Genomic DNA, 26,731 nt, shown 5'->3' with positions numbered 1-26,731 from the left:
AAAAAAAAAAAAAAAAAAAAAAAAACAGGTCACATGGGTGAACTGCTAAGCATTTTGCCAGCGTCAAGCATTGATCGACCTGAACGGAGTTAACGGCATTGCAATGTGCATACAGTGTATGATCAATACAACCAGAGGCAATGTTCCAAATGTAAGTGGTTCCATCCAGGTTTCCAGATACGAGTCGGGTGCTGTTAGGGGAGAATGTCAAGCAGTCCAGTTGGTCGATGCACCACCGTTCAATATTTTTACAGTTTCGCCTTTGTTCGCGTCCCAAATCCACAGGGAGCCATCTGTAAATATTGACGCCAGCTTTGGATTTGTGATATCTTGAGAGAAGGCAAGGGCTAGTATTTTACATCGGCCACCCGTTAACGTGCGCAAATCATGTCCTTGGTTGAAATCCCTGATTTTTATGTGGCAGTCGTGAGGATCAGCATGGCCACACGCCATTATCCTCCGCACTTGCACATTTCCCTCGCTGTGGTATAACCATCCGGGAAAAACATAAGACAATGGATGCCACTATATCCCGTATCGATTCGTTCGACAAGCCCGTGGGAAACAGACCAAATATCGATAGAAGTAGAAGAAAGGTAAGATAGCTTCTGCCGCCGCTCGTCGTCGCTAATTTGCTTCCATCGGAAGAGAACACAACTGGGCACATAATTCTTTGACTATTCGGTAATCTGAAAACCTGTTTTCCTTCGCCGTGACTGTTCCGAATTTGAACCAATTCTCATCGCTGTTTATTAAAGCAAATAGTTTACCATCCAGGGAGATGGCGTCAACGTTTGGAAAAAAAGATTGTCAGCTTGTTGTTTGATCGTAAACGGGAATTGACCCAAATACACGTGGAGCGGCCATCTGCCCCAGGAGCTTCTTCCCAAAAACTGGAGTCATTCGCCAAATCTTCCTCCATTGATTCAGCAGTTCCTGTTCGAAGATTCCAGGTCCACGAGTGCTGGTCCCGATAGGCCGGCCATTATAATGAAGGTAGTAAGATCGTCACTAATACCGGGTTGTTTTGCATCATTAGCAGGCTGTGAGGAGGGCCCACATCTCCATGCCTTTCGTTGACCATCGTTCCCTTTTCGAAACCTAGAGCCCATGAAGGGAAGCGAGGCTTTTGGTGACGGTCAAACTGCCCAACACACCGAGAAGTGCATCGCTTCCTTTCCAATATAGAATATACGTTCGACTTAAAAGGTGGTCGCCATGATTCATCTGCATGGAATTAATATTACAACAGAATTGATTGATATGTTGAAGATTGCCATTCGTGATATTTTCCTCCAGACCCGCTGAAATTTTGGATGGCATATTGACCTAGCGGATGTATATTTGTCACTGGTCAAACACTAGCAAAGAGGTCCCTGCAGACTGATAAGTTTAAATCACACTTGGCAGGGACCAAAATCCATCAGACATTGAACCTATAATTAGACCCTTCTCCCTTGGGTGGCCTTACACTTATGATTGGCCCATACTCATTGTGTTGGTTCTTGTGAAGAAAAATGGCCCCATTCGGCAACATACAGTTCGGGGCCAAAACCGCCGATCCCCAACACAGCCGGCCTCAGCCTCGCAGATGACATCTCACAGAAGAATCATTCACAATGGAATACTTGGAGCAAGGAAATATCTTCGAATTGAGATCAGCTCTTTTGTCGATCGGGGTACGCGGCAAAGGGTTCTTTTTATACACCCCAGCCGTCAGGGTCGTTCAGCATACTCGATGCAGTGAAGGGATCGATGCTAAGCCTCTGTTCGGCAGAGATGGCCCAGTAATGGGGCAGAATCAGCCAACTTTATCTGTTCATCTTTGCGCAGCGATGGATGTATTTCTTTCTTATGCCGGATGGTGATGATGTAGATTGTAGAGTATATAAGCGTGGCAATCACGCCATCCAAAACACTGAAGCATCATCACAAATATCAACCATCATGTTATCTCCAATCGCAATTTCCATCCTCTTCGCTGCCCTCGTGAAGGCGCAGAATCACACTCATCACCGAACCATCCACATTCCCTCATCCGCCCCCGACAGCGCCGTTGCCGTCCCAGAAGACTTCTTCTCCTTTGGTTTCGAAAGTGCCTTTCTCCCCAACTTCAACAATGACTTCTCTGATAATGTCGTCAACTCCGTCGGCTCTCGTATGAGCAAGCCCCTTATAATCCGGATCGGTGGCACGGGCGGCGACCTTGTTCTGGTGAACGATGACCTCAAGAATGCCACCAAGTGCATTGCCGGACCAAGCTGCCCGAAGAGCAGCAAGGACACCTTCGAGCTGGGTCCAGCTTACTTTGACGGGTTCAAGAGATTCCAAAAGGCGGCGATGACAATCCAGGCGCCTATTGGGGATAAGAATTACACCATGGAGAATACCATGGCCTATATCCGCCATGCGTGGGAGGCGCTGGGTCAGGATCGCGTTGCTGCGATTGCCCTGGGTAACGAGCCCAACTTTTACGACTATGGTGTCCAGGAGTACGTAAATCGGGCCCTGAATATTATGGGCAATGTCACCGAGGAATTCAACCTCAAGGGTGATGCTGCGAAGATCTTCCAGGCTGGTGAGATTTCCGACAAAGGATCGGCTACGAACCATCCGTTTGGACTGTAAGACCCATCCTTCTTGAATTTATTACGTCTCAACTAACAAAGACAGGGCCGACGTCTTCAAGAGTGGCATCAACAAGAATGGCGGGATCAAATCCGCCGCCGAGCATTACTACCAAGTCGGCAAGAAGCTGAGCGCGTGGGACTCCAAAGCCATGCAGAGCACTATCATGAACCACTCTTACATCCTTGAGCACCTCGCCCCATACGAACAGGCCATGTCTGACATCAAGAACCAAGACGTTCCATTTGTTCTCTCCGAGGTCGGTTCAGTCCTGGGTGGCGCTCCCATCAAGTTCTCCGGTGGATTCGGTGCTGCCATGTGGGCAGTCGACATGCATCTGGCAGCCATGGCTCGCGGCATTCAGCGAGTAACCAACACAGAGCGTCCTGAGGCTGCACATGCGTTCTGGGTCCCTGATACCACTGGCCCCCTCACGAAGCGGCCGGTCGTGCAGGGAGTCTTCCCTGCTGCGCCTTTTATCGCTGACTTTGTTGGCAAGGATGGCAAGGTCGTTGAGATCCCTCTCAAGGGCGGAAATGAACTGTTCACTGCGTATGCCATGTACAATCAGCAGACTTCCAAGGTGGACAAGGTTGCTCTGATCAATCTGAAGCAGTGGGATGAGAGCTCCAAGGCCCACCGCGGAAGTGCGACCATCACATTGAATGTTGGAAATGATGTCAAGTCTGCTATCGTTCAGAGAATGAAGTCCCGCAAGGGCTCAAGTGCCGTCGGTTTTGACTTGGGCGGTGCTGGAGAGAATGTCACCTGGGCTGGTGAGCAGTGGACCTATGCTGTTGACCAGGGCAAGGGCCATTTCATCGATGGTCACAAGGTCGAAGAGCAGGTCAAGGTGAACAACGGAAAGGTGGTTGTTCATGTGCCGGATACAGAGGCTGTCATTGTCTTTTTCAACTAATATCTTTTTCCTGTACTATATCCACCTCAATACCTTGTAAATAGAATAGGGATAGTTCCATTTGATTCATAATATTGCATTTTTATTATATCCAGCTTAACTTGTCACAAAATCAATGACGGCCAATATCTTATCAATTATATCAACATGAGCAATGAACCATCTATCAAAGACGCCTTCGTCCTTTTACCACGCTGCACTAACTTTGAGACCTTCCCAACCATTTGGATGTACCAGGAAATTAACGCAATCCACTAGGCTACAAAAGAGCAGGAGATTGCCATATGTGACAGAACTGAAAAATATGATAGCGCTCGGCGTGACGTGTCCTGGTGCTGAATAGTTGAGTGACAAAGTGCCGCAGCTCAAGCGCTCAACACGACCCTCTGAGAGAGATATTGCAGTTCTGTAGTATTCACCTTTTGATAATGATGATAAAACGGACTGAAATGCGGAGTCAAGGCATACAGGAGGCATCATCTTGCAGCCTTGCCATATGAGTAATTTCACAGCCTCCAGCCTTGTTGTTGAGCACCCTGTTTTGCACTCAGCCTCGTCTCGATATCCCGTCTTGCTTGGCCTCGCGGGGTGAATGATACTTTATTGGTTTATGATCAAGATCGACATGTATACGGGTTTCTTTAAATATTACATGACTGCGTCACTTGTTGCAGGTGATCTTGGAGGCTGTGAGGGACGCTCTGTATAAAGAAGGACACCTCGCTTTTGCGTCTCACATTCTATGCATAATGAACGTATTTTGTGCTCCTTGTGATTGCAAGAGATAATTCACGATGGATAAAACAGACCAACCAACTACGAGTCAAAGCGAGCCGTTCAACAGTAGACGAACAACAACTCGAACTGCGCCTCCACTCCCCAATCAAGGCGATCCTGCCCCTCCGCCATACCAAAAGACAGACCCAAAGATGTATGCAAACCCATTTATTGTTACAATGAGTGAAGTACTAAAAGAAGAAGAACCGATAAAATAGACGATATAACACCAACACCACCCCGCGTTGCAACGCCAGGCCCATCGCGAAGACCTCCAGCACGAGCCCAACCAAGGGCAGCGAGACCTCAATATGCCATACCAAGGCAACAGACTACGCCTCTGTATTGTCTTAGCAGCGAGAGACCCCAGCTGATAGAATGTCCGTGGTGCGACCGCATAGCAGTAACTCAAGTCATCCTAGAAAGCTCGAGCGATACAAGGTATGTTGACTTCCTACATTGACCAGATCCATACTAACCAACCAGGGCTGCTGGTGCTTTCTGCTGTTTATGCTGTGGAGTGAGCGGTGCGCTGATTCCATCTTTGGTGAAATGGCACCCGGATATCACCCATATCTGCTCAAAGTGCCATAGAACCGTTGCTTATAAACCAAATGATGGCGGCGTTAACGTCAGGCAGCCTTTCAGGTCCCGGAGATGAGTCGGAAGGCATCATAATTAGGCTACCAGAGGCTTAGGTGTTGACTTGAATATTAGGTAGTGTTATTATCGATGTCTGTCATTTCGTCCTGGAAATACTATTTGCCTTGATTGTATATACATGATGATTCATGAAACTTGAATAATATATCCTGCCATACAGCATAGAACCTTGTCAAAGGCATGGACCGACTTCAACTACAATATAGCAGGGATGAGGGGTTCCTAATGGGAACAGAATGCACCGATACATTTTAACTCCCTATAGACTAATAAAATATCCCGTCTCCACTGCGCCAAACTGATCTAACCCCCTCGCGGCGGTTTCATTGCGATATCCCTGATGTTCGGGCCGAAGCTGGGTGCTTCCCCAACCATGAATCAGACTTCATGTTCGAACTGACGACGCTCGCTAATGAAGACTCGGGGTGGAGTTTGTAACGTCAGAGTCGAAGATGCTTTACTCAACATTTGACCGAATGTTGACTGTGACTGGGCACTGTCCACCGAGCATGATTGGTTTCTGATAGTTGAGCCCTCTGGATCATATCCTTCAACCGTGATTATTAGATCGTGTGGGACAATCAACGAGATTGACTGTGGCTCGATATGTTTGCTGTGAGACCGGACGCGATATTTTAACCAGAAGTCCCAGGCGTTTAGGACCGACGTAACCATGGACGGTATGCCGAAGAGTATTTCAAGGATCGATTCCTGCGTGAGGAAAGTCATTTTAAGTTGAGATACCGCTGCCTAGAGGTAATGAGAAAGGCAATTGGGACCATGGACGAAAAGTGTAGAGGACATGCTATATATTGGGTATGCTGGCTGGTGTTGACATTTCATTCCTATCACCATCGTGATTGTTTCTTGCTTCTACAAGCTGAGACTCGAGACAGCGTAATTCCCCGATTAGGGATAGTGTAGAAACGGGGAGGGTCCACAGGAATCGTGGAGGGACCTCCGACCATTGGTCGGATACCCCTGGTTAGGGTAAGTCTCGCGTACCGACACTGTATTGCAATTAGTACAAGGCGGTCAGGGTCAGACCGCTTACTGAGAAACGTAATTTTTCAGTCTCAGCGCTGAAGTCTTGGCGAGACTGAGAGTGGAGTACTAAGCTTAACACGTCACAAGGTAACTATACCATTTTAGGGAAAAGTGAAAGTGGGTAACACGTGAGGGGCAGCACTCAGATAGCCAAAAGCACTGCCTTATCTGCCTTGAAAAGCTACATCCAGAGACAGGAACATATCACAGGAACACCTCATTTTAGTACGTGGGCACTCCCCCCTCTACACAGACTTGTGCAGCTATTCAATCATAGTCATCCTCTCCGTGCATTCGTGGATATTTCTGATATGGTTGATATCGACGAGAAGAATCTCCTCGGCTGTACTGCTTTACATATCGCCGCGGAAAGGAACCCGGGTGGCAGCATCCGATTTCTGGTATCGAAAAACACAAAAGTCGATGCTCGTGACATGTTTGGACACACCCCAGTTCACACGGCCGTACTGAATGGCCGCTCTGCACTTTCCTATGCCGCAGGAAGGAGACACGAGGAGATTGTACAGATGCTGGATGACAAGGCTAATTTTGACCCAAATGCAAAAGATCGGAATAGAGATCCCAATTTTCTTGATAGAGGTGGCACAACACCCATAGACCGTGCCGGCAAGAATTGGCATGAGTCGAGAGTACAGCTCCTAGATGGCAGAATGGCCCCGGTCATATTTCACGACGATTCATAGGTCCCTTATTTATGCTGTCTTCTCTTATGTGTTGTTTGTTGTCGTGCCGTAGACCTGTCGTAATGTGGATGAAGCAACCTTCTGACTCCATGGAAAAGATGTCTATATATTGCTTTGAACATCATCCTTTCCCTCTGATACCCAGGCAGTTTTTTCCATCACTTTCTTCCCTCCAAACCATGCCTGTTTGATAATACCGCCACACTTGATAGCAATCTCAGAGAAGATAATTCGTCGCTTCCATCAAAATACTTCTTCTTCTGGATGAGGTCGGGATCAACTCCAGTTGCACCGTACGAGATCATCAAACGTTTATTGTTGTCCAACAAGTCGATATCAACGTAACCCTGTCCACGCAAGAGCTGGATCACCTTATCATGCCCATGCGTAACAGCGTAATCAAGCGGTGTATTTCCAAGAAAGTCCTTGAGGCTCCCATCAGCCATACCTGTATCCAGAATGATCCTGACGATAGCTTCATGCCCGGATCCGGCTGCGTGCGAGAGTGGAGTACGACCGCCTCCATCAGTGATGTTGAGATCAGCCTGGCCCTTTTCAAGCAATAAGCGAAGTATTTTCTCATTTCCCCTCTGGACTGCGTGTATGAGAGACGTGTGCCCGATATTGTCCCTGGAATTAACATTCACGCGTCCTGTGTTTAAAAGATGCTCAACTGCTTTCTCCTGCCCTGCTCTCACGGCTCTTTCTAATGCCCCTCTCCCATCACTTGATTTGAAGTTGAGGCCAACACGACTGTCTGAGACCAGGATCCTCATCGCCGTCGTATTCCCCGTCTCAGCTGCAAGTGACAGAGGAGTTTTCCTCTCAGAGTCTGGTACATTCGGGTCGACCTTTGGTGTTTCAAGAAGGAGATCGATTATTTTATCTTTTCCGGCTGCCACGGCATATGCAAGGGTTGTTCGCCCATCAGAAGCCTGGTAGTTTGGGTTTATTGATGTTTGGGCCAGAAGAAGCTGCATCACAGCTTTATTTCCGCCGGCAACAGCATAATGAAGTATCATTCCATCTTCAATATCTGCTTCATTTTCAATCAACACCTGCAGAGCATCTGGGGAGCCGAATATTGCTGCCACGTGGGCCGGGGTGCGGCCAAAGTTATCTCGATGATTGACAGATGCTCCTCTTTGAGCTAAACAACAAGTAATATCACCCGAGTTTCTCTCTGCGGCAACATGCAATGCTGTGCAACCAAGGAAGTCTGTGTCGTTGATTGATGCATAGTCCAGACCAGCAAGAAATACACGATAGTCATCAATAGATCGAGCCAGCCTATGCAACGGAGGAGACGCATATTTTTGAATGCCAGGTATTGCTGCCACCCTTTCTTGAAGCTCGGTATATATATCAAAATATTCTTTCGTTGCTGACTGTACAGTGTCGTAACTGCAACGACGCGAAAAGATGCATTGAAGAAGAGCTTCCTGGACCCGGAATGCTGTCCCAATATCGCCCACCCTCCTGAGCTGACGGACATGGCCCAGTAACGGCTCGATAGAGGCCCCTTGATCTGAATGCCGAGGATCTCCGTGATTGAGCACGAGAAGGAGCTGTAAAACGGCCATGGCAGTAGAATGATTACCATTTTCGCCCTTCTGCCGCGCAACCCGTCCAATATGCTTTCTAAGGATCTCTAGAATGACATTACACTCAGACATTGCTCTGGCAGGATTAAAGCCAGGTTGACTTCGAGGATGGTTTATCGCAGGAACAGGGTCAGCCTTGCGGAGAGAACCGATAATACTAGGGATTGGCCGGAACCAAGCAGCTGCAATGGATCTATGGGTGTTAGGATTATCTCCGTGGGGGTGAAGGCGTCATCTTACATGTCCAGTATCTCTCGGGATTCACTGTCATCATACTCCAGAGGAGAGGAACGTGGACTTCTCTCCTGCGTACCAGATGCGGCTTGGTTGGCCGAGCAGTCGAATCCCATTTCGATGCATCGATGGCACTTTTCTTCTGGCCATTTTCTATTCTCCGGTGCACACTAGACGCCATCAGCTATCTTCACTTGGGGGCATAAAATGAGGTTATCAGTGAGGCACACACCTTTTTCTTGTCTTTGCGACAGAATGAGCATTTTTGGTAGTTCAGGCGCCGTCTCTTTTGATTCTCTTCCATTTTCAATATTCTGGATTGGAATTGACCATGGACATTGAGGATAGATGAGAGGGATTTGTCGCAGTGTCGCAGTTTTGTTCCTGGTGGTGGAGATGCACATCGCAGCCAGACAAGGATCGCCGCCAATCACGCACTGTCGCAGTCGCCCAGAGAGGCACAGCCTTGCCATAGCACATTCTGATTGGCCTCGCACTGTCGCACTGTTCTTTTCCAGGTTGGGAAGTCAATCATGGTCGCAAGGTCGTCATTGCTGGATCGCAGTTATCGCAGTCGGAGTCGTCGCATCGTTGAAGTGTCGATAGAAAGGATGACCCAAGGGCTCTTTGGACCGAATATTATGATTCCAACGATTGCTTGCATCCAAATTAAACATTTATGAATTCACTCCGTACCACCTCAATAAAACAAAATATGAACCTGACCCAAGAATCCGCCCTGGCCGTCATCTTCGGTGTTCCGTCACTTTTCATTGCAGTTCTCACCTTCTGGGTGACTTATCAAATGTGGGTGGACTCTCGATCAAATGGTAAGCAATCCCTCTGTCTATTGTTCGACGGAAGTTCGCTAACTGTCTATCCAAAGCCTTTGATCTAGAAAAGTCGTCGATTGTCAGCGAATCTCTTGCCTTCGAAGACGACCGACCAGCGATGTCAGATCGTGTCCTGAGCAACGGCTCTTCGATAGATCTTCAGATTCCTCCTCGTGTCTACACGAACAATAGTGGTCACGGTCCGGACCAATGGGTCATTACACAAAGGGAAGAAGGCCAAGAAGAAAAAGGCACCACGGCCGATGGGAAGACTGGCATGAGCTATTGATAGAGGGGCTGTCGATGAAAATGAACCATGACCAATTCATTTCTTATTAGTCGAGCATGGAGATATATATAGGCAGGGGTCAGTAGCCAACGAGGGAGGAACGAGATGTACACCAAACGAGACATGAAATTACGATTCACTATATATATCCATGGATGTCTATATGTAGGTATATCATATGTGTTTTTTTTCCAGTACAGGCCTCAGTGGTTCCTTCCAAGGGTCCGAGGCGGAAAGTGTAATCTTGGGCACCAAACATCCGATCGGAATTTTTTAGATGGACTAGAGTGGTCAGGGCAAGTGTGGCATTGATTGGTTGTTGATTATGACTAGTGTCTTGGAAAATTTGATCATCAGACTATGAACTTCCAGTATGCTGCTTATGGCATTGAGCTGAAAATTGCACGGCCAAAAGTACGATTATGATGCAAACATGGAATTATCCGTCAAAAGCCTCATGTTTAGTCGCGGTGCTAAAGATGGATCGACAGTGACCACGCCTGGTGGGGGACCCGGCCCGAATAGTCAGCCCAGGGCTCGAACGATCCATTGTTCTGTTGGAATCTTGATCGTCCTTTTGACACTGCAAAGTGTGCGATGACAGGTATATTCTGGACTGCGGAGCAGGATCCGGACACGATGATCGGGAGCGGATGGCGGGCCGGTGACTGTGACAGTGCGAGGCCAATCAGCGACTGCCATTCCCCGGCTGTGTTTATCACAGAGGGCGCCAGTGTGTGATTGGCCCAGATCCCTGTACGGCAGCACACCTCCATTTCAAGGCATCTCCACAGCACGACAGATAAAGACAGCCTTATCCTCCATTCTGGCCAGGGTTCATCCCCCAAAGGCAGTCCGTGATATTCTGCCATGGAAGGACACAATCGAAAGAGACGTTGTCTGAACTATGAGAAGTGTTCCTTTTGCCGACGGGATAAGAAAAGAGTATACCCATCCACCCGGTTCCTCTCCGATCGCTAACTGTATACAGTGTGAGCCTGAGAGCCGCGAATGGCCGGACGAAAGGTGCGATCGATGCGTTGAGATGGGATTCGACTGTTCCTCCAACCAGCGTGCTTCCGAGACCAGAGACGAAGCCCCCGGTGTTGCTCCACCAGCACCAGCACAGGAGGAAGAGCACAATCAATGGAGAACAACGGTTCTTGGTCCAGTGCTTCCACCTACCTGGGATACAACAGCATCACCCTCCCGGGTTGATGGCCCTGCTCCTCTTAACACAGAAGAGGAAGAAGAATCGTCGACGGTGGACTCAGCACCGCCTACAGAGAATGATGAAGGATTTCAAGGGCTGTTCGACTTGTATGATACCCCTTTCTATTGGTTCTTCCTTTATCTCTAACAAATCCAGATCAATCAGAGCAGCCTGGATCCGCAATATCGCCGAACTCATTCCTTCTCTCAAAAAAGTCGAATCGATGTATGTCAACTTTGCTCAAATAAGCCGGACCCAAGTCGACCTGTCCGACCTGCCTGTCAAATTGCGCCACGCCACTCAGGATTTGAAACGGGATATCTTGGACGCGGCAAAAGAACACTCGGAGAATGGTCGATGCCATGCTGCAATGGCCGCTTCCCAACTTCTACTTCATCTGGACTGCAAAGCCCCTCATCACACCTTCCAGGGACTCAGCGAGGAAGATCTCTCCGATCATGCTCTTCGTATATGGAAATCAGGAGATGTAGGGACAGCGATAATTGTACAGGAAACTGTCCTTCTACAACTGGCAGCCCTTGCGAATCGCAGCAACAATATCTCCGTCACACCTGCAGTGAGGCAATTTATCGGCATCTATACGGACCTTGAAAAACGTGCTGCAGTGCTGCCTGACATTCAAGCGATGCCTTTGCCTCCCCTCCACAGACTCTTTCAGCTGCTAGACAATCATTATATTCTAGAAGCGGCCCTGGACAACGTCAATCTCAACAGGCGCGATATGCATGGATGTACGGCGTTGCACCTTGCCGCAGAGAGAGACTCTAGCAGCAATTTCCTGTCCTTGCTGAGGAGAGGTGCATCACTAAATTGCCTGAATAATCTCTCCTATACCCCAGTGCAACTGGCCGCACTCTGTGGCTCGCAACGTGTATTTGGGGGACTCCTTGCACATCCACAAGGTGTCGTGGATGGATCAGTTTTTCATTACGGTGTTGTCAATGGAAATGAAGATGTCGTCCGGCTTCTCCTGCGCCAATGGCCACTTTACGCAGACACTCGTTGTTCCCAGGGACGAACACCACTTTCCTACGCAGCGGGTCTCGGGTATCTTAGTATGGTCATTATGCTCCTCGACACTGATGGCGTTGATTGTAACTTCCTTGATATCAACGGGAAATCACCACTCGCACATGCGGCTGTATCGGGGCATACCAATGTAGTGAACTATCTTCTCACAGACCCCGATATCGACCCGAATTGCAAATCAATTGATGGGCTGTCTCCATTATCCCATGCCATCATTAATGGACATCAAGAGGCCATTCTAGGTCTGCTCAGACATAAAAAGCTGGCTGTGGATTCCACTGATATCAATGGACGCACTGCGTTGATGCACGCCGTCCAGGAAAGAGACCAGGCCATGGTCGAGCTTCTACTTCACAAAGGCCATGCTCATCCAGATCTACGTGATAAATTTGGACGCTCGCCGCTCTCCTTTGCTGCTGGACAAGGCCTTGAAGCGGTAGTGCGATTATTCCTGAGTCTTCCGGGTGTTGATCCTAGTTCGGCTGATGTCAATGGAGGAACACCCATGTTCTATGCCTTGGTGAATGGCCATCAGTCAGTTGCGAAGCTGTTTCCCCATTAACTATCGACTATGTGTCTATTATATATCTCAGATTCAAATATATCTACAATTTCAACGCCCACACATGATCTCTCACAATCAAACTCTTCTTGCCGCGATTGTCACCTGGACCTGGGAGCATCCGACGAAGGATCTTGCCGTCCGGATATCTGGGGATTGTATGGATCAATCCACTTATAGCGGACTTTATTGTCTCGAATATAGTTCAAGAGCTGTTGGCCAAGATATGGCGTTTGCAATATATGCCTTGGGTCTCTCTCCAGAATAGCCATCGAGAAGGCCCTTGACAGCTGCATCGTCGAGTGCCGGATGGCCGCGTAGGGCGCCGTCCAGCTCAGCAGGCGATACTGGAAGTTCCTTCACTTTTATCAACTCTTTGAGTGGGTAGGTGATGACAAAATAACCCTCATTGTCGACATAGCCAATGTCACCTGTATGCAGCCAGCCATCCTTATCCAAGGTCTCCCGCGTCGCCTTTTTATTATTCAAATACTCCATAACCACTTGCGAACCACGAGCGAGAAGTTCCCCTGGCTCATTCGGGCCCAGCTCGTGATGCGCTGTCCCCCTTGCCTGATGGGTCACATTCATGGCGATCATTACTTGGCAATGGTGATATATTCTGCATCAGCGGAATGTTGGGTCGGTGTTCTTGCATAGGGCTTTTTGAAAGATATCGTGATGATATCTCATATCTGTTGTTCATATACTATCTTTACGCTGGTATGATGTATATCGATGTATACCAACCGCGCACATCCGTTAGTACGGGGTTATTGATTGATATTTGATAGATTTCAATCTTTTTATGATGTAGTATCTATTTGTCTGAAGGCATTTATAGCGTGAGTTTATGATGCATGATGCGTTGTTTGTACCACACACTACATATCTATGACTACTACCGTATGCTGCATTTGCCTCGCGTCATTCGACGAAGAGTTTGAAGCGCTGCTCACGTTTACTGAGCTGCCTGAATGGAGCAACCGGGCGCGAACAGCTCTCTGTAGCGATCGCAAGTTCAACAAGATATACTTTAAAACGCCCTGGATGTGGGGGACATTTGTGTGATTCCGTATGTCACTGTTCAGCCTTTACAGATCGACACTAATATCGACGCAGTAATCGACAACAGTACCTGCGATAATGGACAGCCCGGACAGCGATACCAGCTTTCCGGCGTTGGCCAGCTTGGCTGCTGGCAAAGAGACTATCGAGTCAGTGTTCCCCGAGACGAAGATGTAGTCATTGTTGGTCGTCCACCCCCGAGACAGCGTGAAGAGGCAGTGTCTATCGGCCCAATGCCAATTACTAGTCATGATAGCAGCCACTTTGGCACCCACCAGGTCAGACCCATAATAACCGGGATGAATGGCCGCTTGGATACCAGTTCCACGATTGTTGCTGGCAGGTGGTTTCGCGCGTCTTCAGTTCGACCATTGTTGAACAGAGCCTGGATCTCTTTGTCAGGTCTATCCTGCAACGGTGTCAGAGCTATGAGTGTGAAAGATTACTCAAGACACCCCCAAGATCCGAAAGAAAAGAATATATAACCGAATATTGCCGCATCCGGAGGAATGCAATCCGTGAAGACTTTCATCAGGACCCCTTGAAATACGTCCAGCATCTAGTGGATAGATTTCATGCAAGTATAGCCCGAGAGAAGAAGATTATTCCCCAAGATCCACTCAACATTCCTGAGTTGCGAGATCTCATAGAAGAAGCAACTCGGCATCAGGTCAGACCAGAGGCCGAAACGTCGCAGAGAGGGATTGTATACAGACTGCCTTATCTTCCACTTGAGGTACAAATGGTAATTGTTGATCTCTTGCATCGTGTATTGGATATGAGCCATCTTCTTCGTGCTTTTGATTGGCGTCTACCAGATACTTACTGACGCTCACGGTTTCCTAAACATGTTGTCTTTGAATATGAGGATTTACAACATGCAGACTTGGACTGGGAGTATTTATGTCTAGGTGTCTTGGATATGATGAAGACCTCACATGCACTGCGCCATCGAGAGCGGACATTGTCGAATCTCAAGGCGATTCGAACTATTTTCAATGGGCTTCTAGAGGTCAAAGAGGAGGATTGATCATGATATGAAGTGATATCTTTTATTGTACTCTGTTTTACTAGATACCATATTGTTTTACTTTATGACTTTTGTTGTACAGGTGCAGTGCTACTGTATCAAGTAGGCCAGCATTCGATTCACCACCATACCCTTTATCAATACTCTATTTTCCAAAACTACATTTATCATTTTTCATATCGAAATACATATTCTTGATTGTTGCATCTCCTGGAAATGTATACGGTTGCCATTTATTCTCCCCAAACCACCTCCAATTCTTCTCCAAATCGTCTCCACGGGATGGTGACGTTTTCTCGCCCTATAAAAGATAATACACTTCATACCATTCCAACACCTACAATTCATTGTAATTGCATCTATCTTATTATCATGTCTTCTACCATCGCCATCATCTTCTCTCCATACCATGTTGGCCTCCGCGACCACCGCGTAGGCAATGGCCCCCATCGAATCCGATCACTCGGCATCGTCAAAGAACTCGAAGCACTCGGTCTGACAGTCAACATCCACGAAATCAAACCGGTCGATGATTTTGAAGGAGAGATCGGTCGCAGTTTTGAAATCCTGCGTCGTACATCCACAGCTGTCAGTGATGCAGTTGCCAACAATTCCTTCCCGCTCATCCTGTCTGGAAACTGTATGGCCAGTGTTGGTGTCGCGTGTGGATTGAAAATCAAAGATCTGGGGTTCATTTACTTTGACGCTCATGATGATCTTGACTCGCCAGATGTTAATGAGAATGGCTACTTTGATGGTATGGGATTGTCCATGCTGCGTGGTGAAAGTTGGAAGACGTTGATGAAGACTGTGCCTGGTTTTGAGCCATTCGACTATAATCGCTTTATCTATTGTGGACTACGTGATCAATCAGATGTCCAACGACGGCGCGTTATCGATGCTGGTATGCAATCAATCTGGGGAGAAACATCGAGAAAGGTCGATTTTGCCGCGGAACTCAATGCACAGCTTGGAGAGAAATCATACAGTCCGGCTCTCGTGCACCTGGACTTGGATGTTCTGGATGATTCCTATGGCAAGGTCAATGACTATCCGTCGCCTGGGGGGATGCTTGAGGATGATTTAATTGCGTGTATGGATTTGGTGCCGAAGAAGAGTGTGCCCAAGTCGCTTACTGTGTGTTCGTTTGATCCCAATGCGGGAGATGGAGATAGAATTGCTGGGATCGGGATTCGTGCTATTATTACATTTGTCAAGTCTTTGGTAGAGAGTGGTGTGTTGAAGGCGCACTAGATCGATATTATATTCCTATATATGAGAAAATTACTATTCCATCATTGCGGCTTCACTTTGGATAGGAAATTGTACAGTGACATGTGCTCGACGCAAATGTATATACCCACGAAGTACAACTTCACACCAACACAGCCGATGAAATTTTTGTGGATCTACAATCATGTGATAATAATTATTACTTGTAGAAAAAGGATAAGATGTTACAAAATTAGAATTAAACGTCATGGAACGTGTTGCTCGCGTTGCGGCTTTAACCGCCGTGACTGTATATAGGATGTGACGGAGAGCAGAACGGCACGACATACCCGAGACCTACCCTCAGTCTAGACAATAAGCATACAATCAGAGAAAAAGAAAGAACCCTTTTGACGAAGCATTCATCCTGATAAAAAATCAGTTTGATAACACCCAAACTGATATCCGCGGCTACCCTCGGCTACATTCGGAGCATCAACCCATCATCGAAGAAAAAATCTTCCATCTCCCTTCTGCGCCCACCAGCCACAACTCCGTCCATAGCCGTTGTCTCTATCAGATCCGCCCTGAAAGCTTCTCCAGGGCCTGTGATAGGTCAATTGCGGCGGCCATGTGGCTGTCAGCTCCCTGCGCCACGTGCAAGTGTAAAGCCGTTGTGTGAGGCTCGGAAAAGGATGGGTCTGTCATGGCGATAGAATTCCACTCTCAGGTTTGGTGTGGCAGCAATTCCTGACTGTGGATATGATTGTGATAATGGAATGGAGGGTACAGTGGGGTGTAGTGGGCTGGCCGAGACATATATAGCCATCTCGCCGTCGTGTGTGAGAATGGCTGGCAGAGACATACGAAATAGAGACCATGGACCGGCCAGTGGATGTTGAAAAAGCCCGCGAGACAGAGCATCCGGAATATGATCGAGAATATGCCAGCGACATTGACGATTCCGACTGTGCATATTCATCGGATACAGCAGACCATCTCGAACCGCTAGAACTATCCCGAATCAACACATATCGATTACAGCAGAAGACGACCGTTGGATCGACAAAAGGTCCTGTACCACAGCAACAATGGCTACCAATGGGTGCTGGGAAGCATTATCCTCCACTGCTACCGGATCCAGAGACATACGTGGTGGAATTCGATGGGCCGGATGATCCCCTGCATCCGTATAACTGGTCTTTGTGTACAAGGTATGCTATCTAAGCCAGATTAAGATGACTGAAACTAACAGTATAGAATTTTCCTCGTCTGCATATTATGTTACGGCACGTTTGTAGGATCCTTCGCCAGCGCCGTCTTCTCCGCCGCCATCAGTCCAGTCAGCGCCGAATTTAACGTCAGTTCAGAAGTTGCATCGCTCGGAGTTACATTATACGTTTTGGGATTCGCAGCAGGACCAACCGTCTGGGCTCCTGGCTCAGAGCTCATCGGACGACGCTGGCCGTTGTCGATTGGACTGCTGGGTTGTGGGATCTTCAACATCGCCTGTGCAGCTGGAAAGGATATACAGACTATCATGATCTGCCGATTCTTCGCTGGCTTCTTCTCTGCAAGTCCTGTGTCAGTTGTGCCGGCGGTATTTGCCGATCTATTCAACAATGCGCAGCGTGGTGTTGTCATGTCAGTCTTTTGCATGGCTGTCTTCATTGGCCCCTTTGCAGCGCCCTTTGTTGGAGGCTTTATTGTCATGAGTGACCTGGGATGGCGTTGGACCATGTACATCTCAGCCATCATGGTGTTTCTGGCATTTATTCTTATCTTTGCATTCCTGAAGGAATCATACGCTCCTGTCATCCTGGTTGAAAAGGCAGCAGTTCTCCGAAGGCAAACGCGCAACTGGGGCATCCACGCCAAACAAGATGAAGTGGAAGTCGACATCATCGAGTTGGTGCGAAATAACTTTACACGACCGATCAAGATGTTGATCAGCGAGCCTATTCTCCTGCTAGTATCGCTGTACATCTCATTCATTTACGGTCTCATGTATGCTCTGCTAGGGGCATATCCCGTCGTTTTCCAGGGTGTATACGGAATGAACATTGGTGTTGGAGGATTGACCTTCATCGGTCTGATCATCGGAGAACTCGTCGGTGGTGTCCTCATTCTCTTCCTGCAGGATTCATATAAACGCAAACTTGCAGCGAATAACGATACACCCATTCCTGAATGGCGTCTTCCTCCTGCCATTCTCGGTGGAATTGCATTCACCGTTGGCATGTTCTGGTTTGGATGGACTGGATATAAGTCGTCCATTCACTGGATGGTGCCAACATCTGCTGGTGTGCTGATTGGGTTTGGCATTTTCTGTATCTTTTTGCAGTGTTTCAACTACTTGGTTGACTGCTATCCCACACTGTGAGTACTCATCTCTTTATCTACTCTGTCAAGTCTAACACCATCCAGAGCTGCTTCAACTATCGCGGCAAATACCATCCTCCGATCAGCCATTGGGTGTGCATTCCCCCTCTTCTCGAAGCAAATGATGCAGAACCTCGGCGTGCAATGGGCTGGCACCATGCTGGGATGCATTGCCGCTGTGATGATTCCCATTCCAGTTGGCTTTATGCTGTGTGGACCATGGCTGCGACGGAGGAGTAAATTGGCCTGTTCGCCTATCTATCAGGATGCGCAAGACGAGAAGATTTTTGATGTTTGATTTAGCGAGATACCACTAGATGTAATGATTTATGTCTTCAAATAGAAAATTTTATACAACTTCATCCACGCAAGCAATCAATCAAACTGCCCCGTCGACCCAATATCTCCCCACCGAATATTCGAAAAAGTGACCGCCGTATCTGGATGATTCTTCTGGATCAACTCCGGATTGCCCTCGGTGCTGTTACATGGCCCTGCATCCCCACTATCCAGCCAGTTCATGAATTGATCCGCGTCATTCCAGAGACTAAACGCCAACACCATTCCCCGACCGAGTGCTTTGCCCATCCCCTTCAGGCCGCCGACTTCGCCAAAGTAGTCGGCGCTGTTGGAGCAGTATGCGTCTGTCATCGAGTCGATTTGCTGGCCAGACACTTCGGTTTTGGCATTTTCGATGACCTTCCCGTTTTGGATGTATTGGCGCCGGATTTCGGTGAGATGGCCGGACGTGGTGTTGTCGTTGGTCACGAACTGCGTGATGACCGTGAATGGCTTCGTGGTGTCTACTTTCTTGTTGTAGCCGTAGTAATCGTGCGATCCGAGAGCATACGGGTTGTATCCGCATCCAGACTTATCGCAGACACCGCTACTCCCGCAGTCGTCGTCGGTGCATTGATATAGACTGGTGACATTGCACGGGTGAGGCGTATATCCTGTGGCTCTGGCATTTGCCTCCCAGATATCCATCTCATTGCAGCACGCCCCGACGGACTTGCTGTTCGCTTCGCCATTCACCCACGACGCAACGGGGCATTGGGCATCGCAGTATCCAGTTCCATACTGCGCACCAGCAGGGTTGAGGTCACTTCGTCCACCGTCCTTTTCCATTTCGGACAGGTATAATGCCCCGTTCATACCGCAGGGTAACTTGGACATGTCCACGTCAAAGGTGAATTCCTGATTCAACAGCTGGAGCATATCGTAGTTCTTCCCGTCTTCGTTGAGGAGATACACTCGAGGAGAGGTGGCCTTGACACTGTCCCCGTCCTTGATGTATGCGCGCAGATGCATTGACTCACCACTTGTCTCAACACCATATGAAGTGTAGTCGGTGATGCCGTCGATAATGCAGTTCTTGGCGCAGCTCTCCTTATCAGGACAGAGGGAACTATCCAACCCATCATCGGTGGTGCAGGATGTCTTGCCGTCCGATCCATGAATCCAGTGGGTTGCTGAGTCGAGGACGATAGATGTATCTTGTTTAACGCAGCCATTAGAGGAGGTGCATTTCCAAGTGTCCAGTTGGGGATGGACTTCTTGGGTGCCGATTTTTTGGGCTGAGATGAGGGGGAGAAGAGTGAGGAGGGTAAGTGGTAACATGATTGCGGTTTGGTGTATCCTGGCGATACCACACTCGGTTCATGAATGGATATTTATATTGAGGATATTTTCTTCAACTTCCTAATCTGGTAAGGATGTAACTCCGTGGTGTTTCAATTCGGATACATGCCCTGTTTCATCTTGACTATAGATACCTTGGCAGGCTGAGATAGATAATTTTAAATTGCGATCAACATACAGTTATAATAAGGCTACACTATAGTTTTATTGCTATGGTTGGTGGATTTATCCCGGTTTTATTTAGATTTACTTCACAACGGTGATCTACAAAGGGTCCAATATGCAACAGCAGATCGACATGACACACTTCTGGACACAAAATACTGTAGCATATTTATCGTAAGGCTATGGTGTAACAACAATAGTAAAGTATCGAATTGGATAAGAAAATGAATGGTATACATACCGAAAGTATCTATATAAAACATGCTGGAGATGCCCGCATCTCGTACAACCCAAGAGGACAACAATAACCAATCTTCCTTATGGGATTCATTCATCGGAATCAAAACGAAATTTTATTTTACTATGTAAGGTAGCTATATAATAGTGTAGAAAGTGAATGAAAAGAATTTCATTCCAATTATATTGAAAATGCAAGCTTAATGTATTCTTTAGCGCAGTCGTGGAACACCACATATAGTCAAATCCCATCCAGCCCACGGATAAATGAGGGAATTAAAAAAGCCCTCTTAAGATTTATGTTCGGGTCATTTAAACAATTTCGGTCTTGTGGAAATGTTTGGAAGATAATAATTACTTGATACTTCTTACGACCTTTGCTCTCAACTGATATACATCCATACAACTCAGGAATAACCTCATCCAATCCCAGAATGATCATCGGAAGATGCCCGAACTCTCCGGGGAAATACAAAAAAGAGTCAACCCTCCTCACTCATCGTTCCATATATCGCTCATCGTACACAAATTTGGTCATTGGACTGAATAAACCATCTTCAAGTATCTAATGTCCATCCAGCCACCACCACCCATCACTTCCTCCCAGAAGGTGGTGACGGTTGCTTGTCCATGAAAATATATATCCCAGCCAGCTCACGGACTCGGCTGCGTCTTATTAACGAAATTATCCTTATTCGAGTCATTATAATTCCACCAGAAATCAAGATACTGCGGATCAGACTCGGGGATACCGCATTTGTCGACGTAGTGATACGGGTTGAAGTATATGAACAGTACTCTGCTGGCTGATGAGTAGAATAGCATTAGAATAGCTAGCACATTGATCTAGACCGGATAGTAATTCGGCATTTAAGATGCAGACCGGATATTCCGAGCAGCGGATATGAATCCGTCCAGGAACAGCCGAGGCGCATGCACCATTGCATCACTGGAAATGCTGATCACTGCCCTTATCACCATCTGTTCTTGTATATAGGATGCGGGGGGGAATCTCATTCTTCAGTAAATCATCCATCCTCCTTCACAATGTTGTTCTCGTTGAGAAACGCTGTGCTCTCTCTTCTACTATGTCTTCAATCACTCAATCTGGTGGTTGCCTCCTATCCGGCAGCACCTGAACTGTCCTATCTCTACACGGCCTACGTCAAATGCGAGGGTACTCTTATGGAATCACACGGTCCTCATGGCATTCGCAAGGCCATTCCAATTGTAGGAGGAAACTTTACCGGTCCTCGTCTCTCTGGTACGCAATGTTACTCTATAGTTTTGATCAATATAATAACAATACAGGCAAAATCCTCGACGTCGGCGCAGACTGGGGCGTAACCGACCCTGCCACCAACGTCTTCTCGGCAGACACTCGGTACAATCTGCGGACACACGATGGTGCAGATATCTTCATCCAAACGGGAGGGCCAAAGTCACCGTCTGGTCAATTGCATTTGCGGTTGATATTCGAGACTGGCAGTGAGAAGTACTACTGGTTGAATAATATTGTAGCTATTGGTGTTTTGACCAACGTGGAGAACACTGCCAATACGTCACTGCTGAAGATTGATGCATGGAATGTAAGTATTCATTCTGTATATGATATCAGGATATGCTAATGACTTAGTTTGCATCCGACTGGAATTCTACAAAGTTTGTTAGTTGATCAGGCAAAGTCCAGACACAAGGCTTACCTTGAATATATAGCTCTTCTATTATTAGCTCAAACAATGACATCTGAGCAGTGTCTCCAAATATAGAATAGTGAGTGCATGATGGCGTATTTTTCGCATCCCTGACTACGCCTTGAAACCTTCGATTGCTGCCGTAGCCCCTCTCCTCTCACGCCCTCTGCCACTCCGTCACCTTCCATTTTGGGAATCGACAAGGGACACACCTTTTGCGTAGCGCAAGGGTCGTCATATTCCATTGTTCCTTCTATCTTGGCCGTAGTAGAAAGAAAAGGGAGAGAAGTAGAATGAAATCGGTCGGTATAATCAACTCAATTCCACCCGAGTGGGTATGGAATACGCCATCTCAATCCAGTCTTCCCAGCTGCCATTCTCATGTACGCCAATAAAGATATTCGCCCGATGAACCATCGCCTTTCAGCCAGAAATAAGGCTGACAATGCGGGGGATGCTCACCTGCAGCCATGGCCAAGACGATCCAAGACATCCAAGTCCAATCGCCGACGAACACTTTTGCTGCACCCGCAGAATACTACCAAACAGGGAAAAACACTGCCTATACAGCTCGTATCGGCGAGAATGTCACATTCGTGGCGTCAATGCCTTCGTATTACTACTAAGTCACGTTCACTGTGAATCGATAGATGGAGTTCCTTTGTGACGCAGAAAATATCTATATAAGGGGGCCATTCCCCTGGAATCAGAACAATAGACAACAGAGTCAATTGGCAGTTAAAAGAATCAATCAACATGAAGCTTTCTCTTCTCCTCACCACGGCTCTGGTTGCCTGTGCCTCAGCAGCGGCAACCGTTCAATCCAGTGAACTTCACACCCTCGAAGCCCGAGCCTGTGGTGCGGCCGGATCCTGCCGTGGATTTGGCGGTGGGGATCTGTGCAATGATCGAGTATGTCTGATGAACAAAGAGCTGACGGATACTGACTGGGTATAGTGCAAGAAGTGCGAAGGAACCAGTGGAAAGTACAAGAGAGGCAAATGTTGCGGAACTGGTTTGCAGTGAGTGAGAGTGTTGACTTGATGATATTCTGCTGACTGTGTAGGGCTTGCTGCTGCTACTATTCCTAGATCTACAGGATCGACTATATAATCGACGATCTGATCGACGATCTTATGGATACAGTTTGAGGGAATAGGGCTTGCATTGCTTCATCAGTGTTGATCATCGTGTTTATAGTTTGCAAGATATCTACCAAAACTTTACAATTGTGCTAATGATTACTTCAACTGTCTTTCTGGGAGAAGTGCTCAACTATCGTACATATCCCCATTGCTAGACAGGAGAAGTAGTCTCATCATCAGAAAACTCAGCCTGTCGCAGCAAACTATGAATAGCTAGTCTCTGTCTGACTTTGGCAGGAGATGATATCGGGGGATCGCGTGGTTCTTGAGACAGAATAGCTACTTCTGGTGTCGTTGATAAACCATCGATCAACTGTTGCATATCGTCAAGGATAGGCTTGATGAGCGAGGATGGACGAAAGAATCGTTTGATAGCTTCAAGACATTGCTCGACTCGACTGGCGGTAAATGTTGGATGGCGAGACTGCGATGAAAGAAAGATCATCAGTCGAGTTGCATGATATGCGCAGATTGCCGTGTCAAATTCGAGGAAATATGGCACAGTGCATCGCTGATTGATATCGCACAGTAATTGAATGATCGACATTGCATGCTCTTGACAAATACTTCCAGCTTGTTGGCGATGATCTGCATCGATCGTATCCAGCACAATCCGCGGCGGTGCTTCAGGACATCCAGGCAGCAAAAGACGATACAAATCGCAGAAACATTGATGCCACGAGGTCATCATCATAACATGTCGTGAAAGCCATGGCTCCTTAGTGATTATGTCTAATGTAGTGTATATATTATTGTATGGCATTTGTCGATGCAGCTCCCATAGTTCCTGTTCCAGACTGCGGATGACCTTGGATATCTCCACAAACGGACGGTCGCAAACCGCCAATTCGCGAGTGAGCTTCATGATATCCCGTCTGAGAGAGGCCAGACGGACAGAGATGGCCAGAGTGCCACATTCTTTGTCGATATCCCCTGCGTCGGGTGGTACAAAGCTGGTTTCGTGACTGGGTGGTTGGAGGTATATCGTCTCGAACGGACACAGTTCAAACTCGGACAATCCAATGGAAAAGTAAGATTCAATCAGTTTAAAACACCAGATTGTCCGACGACGAACTTCAGCTGCAACTGGTGTGAGATCGGTTTTCTCGTAATTCAAACGCATGGCCGAGGCAGCGCGAGAAGCCAGACCAGCCAGCATGAAGGCTCGTTGGAAGCCGCCTGTTTCGACGCGGTGGATGATGACCAGCAGCAGGGCTTGCAGTCGTGAAACCGAAGGAGACTCTAATCGCTGCCAGATGATGTCTTCTGCTTTGGATATCTGTGCTGTGCTTTCATCCTTGTCTTCTTGGCCTAAGCGCAGTGTGACAATGGCTTGGATGGCGAGAAGTAAGGACTCATCCAGCGTTCCATCGTGGCACTTGGCGATGGTCGACGGTGGATGGAGAAAAGAAAAGGATGGGACTGGATAGAGATGATGGAAGAACTTCTTGACAGTTTTCACGTCATCTGATTCTTTTATCTGAGTGTTTGAATCTGATTGATCGTGTTTTGATCGAACTGGTCTGGGATAACTGCACGGCCATCCCCGACGGGCACAGTTGGTGCACTGAGGGCGAGTATTCGAACAGCGCACTTTCTGAGCGCGACATTCCGAACAGGCACTGCTGTTTCGCAGTCGGCGTGGTTTATTCGTGTTTTCAGTTGTATTCGACAGAGAACAGGTGAATCCGAGTCGTTGGCAGTTGTCGCAGGGAATGTCGCCATTGCAGCGGACCTAGACCGTTAGATAGAGTCATCAAGACAGAGGGGGTGAATACCTTGCGATGGTTACATTGTTTGCACGTCCTTTTGAGCTGATGATGGGTCAAAGAAAAGACAGATGTGTAGGGAGGCATTTTCGGTTGATGAAAAGCGAAGTCGAATTGATTGCATTTGAACCGTGTTGATGGCGTGCTTAAGCGGGGTCTCCACATACAACTACTGGGTGGATGTAGATGAAGCTATACAGTGTATACATATTCATTTCATATAAAAGACGACATATATAGCATTGTTGAGTTATTGAACTTCATCATGTCTCTAATCTGTATAGTAACCACACCAGGTATACAATTACCTTCAACCACTCCATCAACTCCAACCTCGGCTGTCAATCTTCGGCCCATCCCGAAGTCATCAAAGAGAAACAAACTTCATGTCGGATCCGAATTCTGGAATTGTTCTGGAGTCGTTCTGGAATCGCCACCGCGGGCCGTATCAGGCAATGCAACACCACTGTGACATCACCACTCTGTCTTGAACGATTCTTTGGATTCGCATAGCCACCAAAGACGTTCGGCCGACGATACCAGCAATGAATATGCATATCCCTACGTTCAAGACAGTCATACTGTCTTAACATGGCTGGCCCTGACTACTGGAGAAATATCCTCGTCGTGGTGCCGATCGTGGGAACGTCTGTAGCCACCATCGTCTATCTGCTGCGACTGTCCTGTCGCTATCTGTCTGGTACTCATATCAAAGCGGAAGATATCTTGATGGGAATTGGACTCTTCTTTACCTATGGCGTGACGGGCTGTCATGTCGTCCGTGAGTGTCTCAATTGTCTTATAGATACTTCATTGCTGATCCATCCAGAGGCATTCAGCGGCATTGGCGAGTCCATTCGAATCTCCCGGAACATCTTCGAATGCGAACAGCTTTGGTATGCCCCTTTATCTATCCCTGGATGTATCTAATACGGACAGGTCGCCTGGCTCGCTCAGAAATTCTGGCCTCCCGCCCAAGTGTTTGTCAAAACGTCGATTGTCATCTTCCTGCGCAGGCTCTTAGGCACCATCGATGGGTTCCGGCACATCGCGACAGGAGTCATCGTCTTTTCCATCGTGTGGGGATCGACCGCCATCATCGGGAATACGTTTCAATGCTGGCCGCCGCAGTATTTCTTCGTCAAGCATATCGAGGGCCACTGCATGGCTGGGCAGAATATCTTCTTCATTGTCATGGGGTCACTGTCGCTGGCTGAGGATGTGGTCATTCTGTGTCTTCCCATGCCGGTTGTCTGGAAGTTGCAAATGGCAACACGGCAGAAGATTGAAATGACCATTATCTTTTCGATTGGGGGGCTGTATGTCATCCCATGTATATGATATTCGTTGCTAATGAGTGCAGAGTGTGCGCCTTCAGTCTGTTACGATTAATCTATTTCCGCAAGTACCGCACAGACGATATATCCGGTATGTCTCCTCCATCTAGCATATCATTTGCTCATCATAAAAAGGAACCGCTGCCCTCGAATCCATCTGGACGATCCTCGAGCTCGACGTCGCCATCATCTGCGGCTCCATCCTGCTCATCAAGCCGCTCTTCCAGGCCTGTGTCGGCCTGATGCGAAACACCATCACTCGCACATCCCAGCGCCATGATTCATACAACACCCCGCAGGCCCTCATGATCAACAAGCCAGACTCCATCTTCACCGGGGCAAGTCACGATCTGTGTTCCGGGATCCGGTCGGAGATATGCACCACCCCGACAATGGAGCGGAATGAACAGACAGAGTGGAATTGGGGGCTCGAAATGGGACGGATCTATGTGGGCACGTCGATCGATCAGGGCCTCGAGCTTCACTCGGATGCTTGTTCGATGGGAAGTCGGAGGGGATCGGGTGGCA

At 47.7% G+C, this 26,731-nt stretch overlaps 12 protein-coding genes across 12 annotated transcripts; 8 read left to right on the top strand and 4 right to left on the bottom strand.

Annotated features, from left to right (window-relative positions):
* The first annotated feature begins 1,939 nt into the window (after positions 1 to 1,939).
* On the top strand, positions 1,940 to 3,596 carry ASPWEDRAFT_70321 (glycosyl hydrolase family 79 C-terminal domain-containing protein). Its single transcript, XM_040839119.1, has 2 exons — positions 1,940 to 2,624; positions 2,674 to 3,596. The coding sequence occupies exons 1-2, from the start codon at positions 1,948 to 1,950 to the stop codon at positions 3,545 to 3,547; spliced, it is 1,551 nt and encodes a 516-aa protein (XP_040686310.1). The 5' UTR covers positions 1,940 to 1,947; the 3' UTR covers positions 3,548 to 3,596.
* Positions 3,597 to 4,110: 514 nt separating this feature from the next.
* Positions 4,111 to 5,175, top strand: ASPWEDRAFT_588334 (uncharacterized protein). Its single transcript, XM_040838408.1, has 3 exons — positions 4,111 to 4,478; positions 4,529 to 4,765; positions 4,811 to 5,175. Exons 1-3 carry the CDS (start codon positions 4,342 to 4,344, stop codon positions 4,983 to 4,985), a joined length of 549 nt encoding a protein of 182 aa, XP_040686309.1. The 5' UTR covers positions 4,111 to 4,341; the 3' UTR covers positions 4,986 to 5,175.
* Positions 5,176 to 5,365: 190 nt separating this feature from the next.
* Positions 5,366 to 5,716, bottom strand: ASPWEDRAFT_174082 (uncharacterized protein; the record flags this gene model as incomplete). The annotated part of the gene is made up of 1 exon (XM_040831172.1): positions 5,366 to 5,716. One exon carries the CDS (start codon positions 5,714 to 5,716, stop codon positions 5,366 to 5,368), a length of 351 nt encoding a protein of 116 aa, XP_040686308.1.
* Positions 5,717 to 6,122: 406 nt separating this feature from the next.
* ASPWEDRAFT_42650 (ankyrin repeat domain-containing protein) lies at positions 6,123 to 6,972 on the top strand. The gene has a single exon (XM_040835835.1). The coding sequence runs from the start codon at positions 6,346 to 6,348 to the stop codon at positions 6,736 to 6,738; it is 393 nt and encodes a 130-aa protein (XP_040686307.1). The 5' UTR covers positions 6,123 to 6,345; the 3' UTR covers positions 6,739 to 6,972.
* Positions 6,973 to 9,151: 2,179 nt separating this feature from the next.
* Positions 9,152 to 9,819, top strand: ASPWEDRAFT_70318 (uncharacterized protein). The gene is made up of 2 exons (XM_040839118.1): positions 9,152 to 9,406; positions 9,463 to 9,819. Exons 1-2 carry the CDS (start codon positions 9,256 to 9,258, stop codon positions 9,696 to 9,698), a joined length of 387 nt encoding a protein of 128 aa, XP_040686306.1. The 5' UTR covers positions 9,152 to 9,255; the 3' UTR covers positions 9,699 to 9,819.
* A 2,890-nt stretch (positions 9,820 to 12,709) lies between these two features.
* ASPWEDRAFT_174077 (uncharacterized protein) lies at positions 12,710 to 13,114 on the bottom strand (the record flags this gene model as incomplete). Its single annotated transcript, XM_040831171.1, has 1 exon — positions 12,710 to 13,114. One exon carries the CDS (start codon positions 13,112 to 13,114, stop codon positions 12,710 to 12,712), a length of 405 nt encoding a protein of 134 aa, XP_040686305.1.
* Positions 13,115 to 14,984: 1,870 nt separating this feature from the next.
* On the top strand, positions 14,985 to 16,013 carry ASPWEDRAFT_42645 (arginase family protein). Its single transcript, XM_040835834.1, has one exon. The coding sequence runs from the start codon at positions 14,994 to 14,996 to the stop codon at positions 15,873 to 15,875; it is 882 nt and encodes a 293-aa protein (XP_040686304.1). The 5' UTR covers positions 14,985 to 14,993; the 3' UTR covers positions 15,876 to 16,013.
* A 699-nt stretch (positions 16,014 to 16,712) lies between these two features.
* On the top strand, positions 16,713 to 18,513 carry ASPWEDRAFT_116391 (MFS transporter; the record flags this gene model as incomplete). Its single annotated transcript, XM_040828653.1, has 3 exons — positions 16,713 to 17,047; positions 17,094 to 18,212; positions 18,261 to 18,513. 3 exons carry the CDS (start codon positions 16,713 to 16,715, stop codon positions 18,511 to 18,513), a joined length of 1,707 nt encoding a protein of 568 aa, XP_040686303.1.
* On the bottom strand, positions 18,404 to 20,026 carry ASPWEDRAFT_588286 (glycoside hydrolase family 7 protein). The gene has a single exon (XM_040838407.1). The coding sequence runs from the start codon at positions 19,833 to 19,835 to the stop codon at positions 18,591 to 18,593; it is 1,245 nt and encodes a 414-aa protein (XP_040686302.1). The 5' UTR covers positions 19,836 to 20,026; the 3' UTR covers positions 18,404 to 18,590.
* A 1,253-nt stretch (positions 20,027 to 21,279) lies between these two features.
* On the top strand, positions 21,280 to 22,169 carry ASPWEDRAFT_158670 (DUF3237 domain-containing protein). The gene is made up of 3 exons (XM_040829753.1): positions 21,280 to 21,522; positions 21,570 to 21,847; positions 21,895 to 22,169. The coding sequence occupies exons 1-3, from the start codon at positions 21,306 to 21,308 to the stop codon at positions 21,931 to 21,933; spliced, it is 534 nt and encodes a 177-aa protein (XP_040686301.1). The 5' UTR covers positions 21,280 to 21,305; the 3' UTR covers positions 21,934 to 22,169.
* Positions 22,170 to 23,018: 849 nt separating this feature from the next.
* ASPWEDRAFT_42641 (fungal specific transcription factor domain-containing protein) lies at positions 23,019 to 24,328 on the bottom strand. Its single transcript, XM_040835833.1, has one exon. It carries the CDS (start codon positions 24,254 to 24,256, stop codon positions 23,249 to 23,251), a length of 1,008 nt encoding a protein of 335 aa, XP_040686300.1. The 5' UTR covers positions 24,257 to 24,328; the 3' UTR covers positions 23,019 to 23,248.
* Positions 24,329 to 25,457: 1,129 nt separating this feature from the next.
* ASPWEDRAFT_174069 (uncharacterized protein) lies at positions 25,458 to 26,609 on the top strand (the record flags this gene model as incomplete). Its single annotated transcript, XM_040831170.1, has 6 exons — positions 25,458 to 25,647; positions 25,698 to 25,762; positions 25,806 to 26,185; positions 26,230 to 26,294; positions 26,339 to 26,434; positions 26,503 to 26,609. 6 exons carry the CDS (start codon positions 25,458 to 25,460, stop codon positions 26,607 to 26,609), a joined length of 903 nt encoding a protein of 300 aa, XP_040686299.1.
* Between the last annotated feature and the right edge of the window lie 122 nt (positions 26,610 to 26,731).

This window comes from Aspergillus wentii, assembly GCF_001890725.1.
Source record: "Aspergillus wentii DTO 134E9 unplaced genomic scaffold ASPWEscaffold_6, whole genome shotgun sequence".
Lineage (NCBI taxonomy): Eukaryota > Fungi > Ascomycota > Eurotiomycetes > Eurotiales > Aspergillaceae > Aspergillus > Aspergillus wentii.
Note: the sequence above shows the minus strand (reverse complement) of the source record. Positions and strands in the feature narration are given on the sequence as shown.

Bases quoted from the DNA above. Each gene is read 5' to 3' on its own strand.
- ASPWEDRAFT_70321 (XM_040839119.1), top strand. From the start codon at position 1,948: ATGTTATCTCCAATCGCAATTTCCATCCTCTTCGCTGCCCTCGTGAAG. The intron at 2,625-2,673 runs GTAAGACCCATC...TAACAAAGACAG, and splicing joins ACGAACCATCCGTTTGGACT to GGCCGACGTCTTCAAGAGTG.
- ASPWEDRAFT_42650 (XM_040835835.1), top strand. From the start codon at position 6,346: ATGGTTGATATCGACGAGAAGAATCTCCTCGGCTGTACTGCTTTACAT.
- ASPWEDRAFT_588334 (XM_040838408.1), top strand. From the start codon at position 4,342: ATGGATAAAACAGACCAACCAACTACGAGTCAAAGCGAGCCGTTCAAC. The intron at 4,479-4,528 runs GTATGCAAACCC...TAAAAGAAGAAG, and splicing joins CAAAAGACAGACCCAAAGAT to AACCGATAAAATAGACGATA. The intron at 4,766-4,810 runs GTATGTTGACTT...CTAACCAACCAG, and splicing joins GAAAGCTCGAGCGATACAAG to GGCTGCTGGTGCTTTCTGCT.
- ASPWEDRAFT_42641 (XM_040835833.1), bottom strand. From the start codon at position 24,256: ATGCTGGCTGGTCTGGCTTCTCGCGCTGCCTCGGCCATGCGTTTGAAT.
- ASPWEDRAFT_42645 (XM_040835834.1), top strand. From the start codon at position 14,994: ATGTCTTCTACCATCGCCATCATCTTCTCTCCATACCATGTTGGCCTC.
- ASPWEDRAFT_158670 (XM_040829753.1), top strand. From the start codon at position 21,306: ATGTTGTTCTCGTTGAGAAACGCTGTGCTCTCTCTTCTACTATGTCTT. The intron at 21,523-21,569 runs GTACGCAATGTT...ATAACAATACAG, and splicing joins TACCGGTCCTCGTCTCTCTG to GCAAAATCCTCGACGTCGGC. The intron at 21,848-21,894 runs GTAAGTATTCAT...CTAATGACTTAG, and splicing joins TGAAGATTGATGCATGGAAT to TTTGCATCCGACTGGAATTC.
- ASPWEDRAFT_588286 (XM_040838407.1), bottom strand. From the start codon at position 19,835: ATGTTACCACTTACCCTCCTCACTCTTCTCCCCCTCATCTCAGCCCAA.
- ASPWEDRAFT_70318 (XM_040839118.1), top strand. From the start codon at position 9,256: ATGAATTCACTCCGTACCACCTCAATAAAACAAAATATGAACCTGACC. The intron at 9,407-9,462 runs GTAAGCAATCCC...GTCTATCCAAAG, and splicing joins GGTGGACTCTCGATCAAATG to CCTTTGATCTAGAAAAGTCG.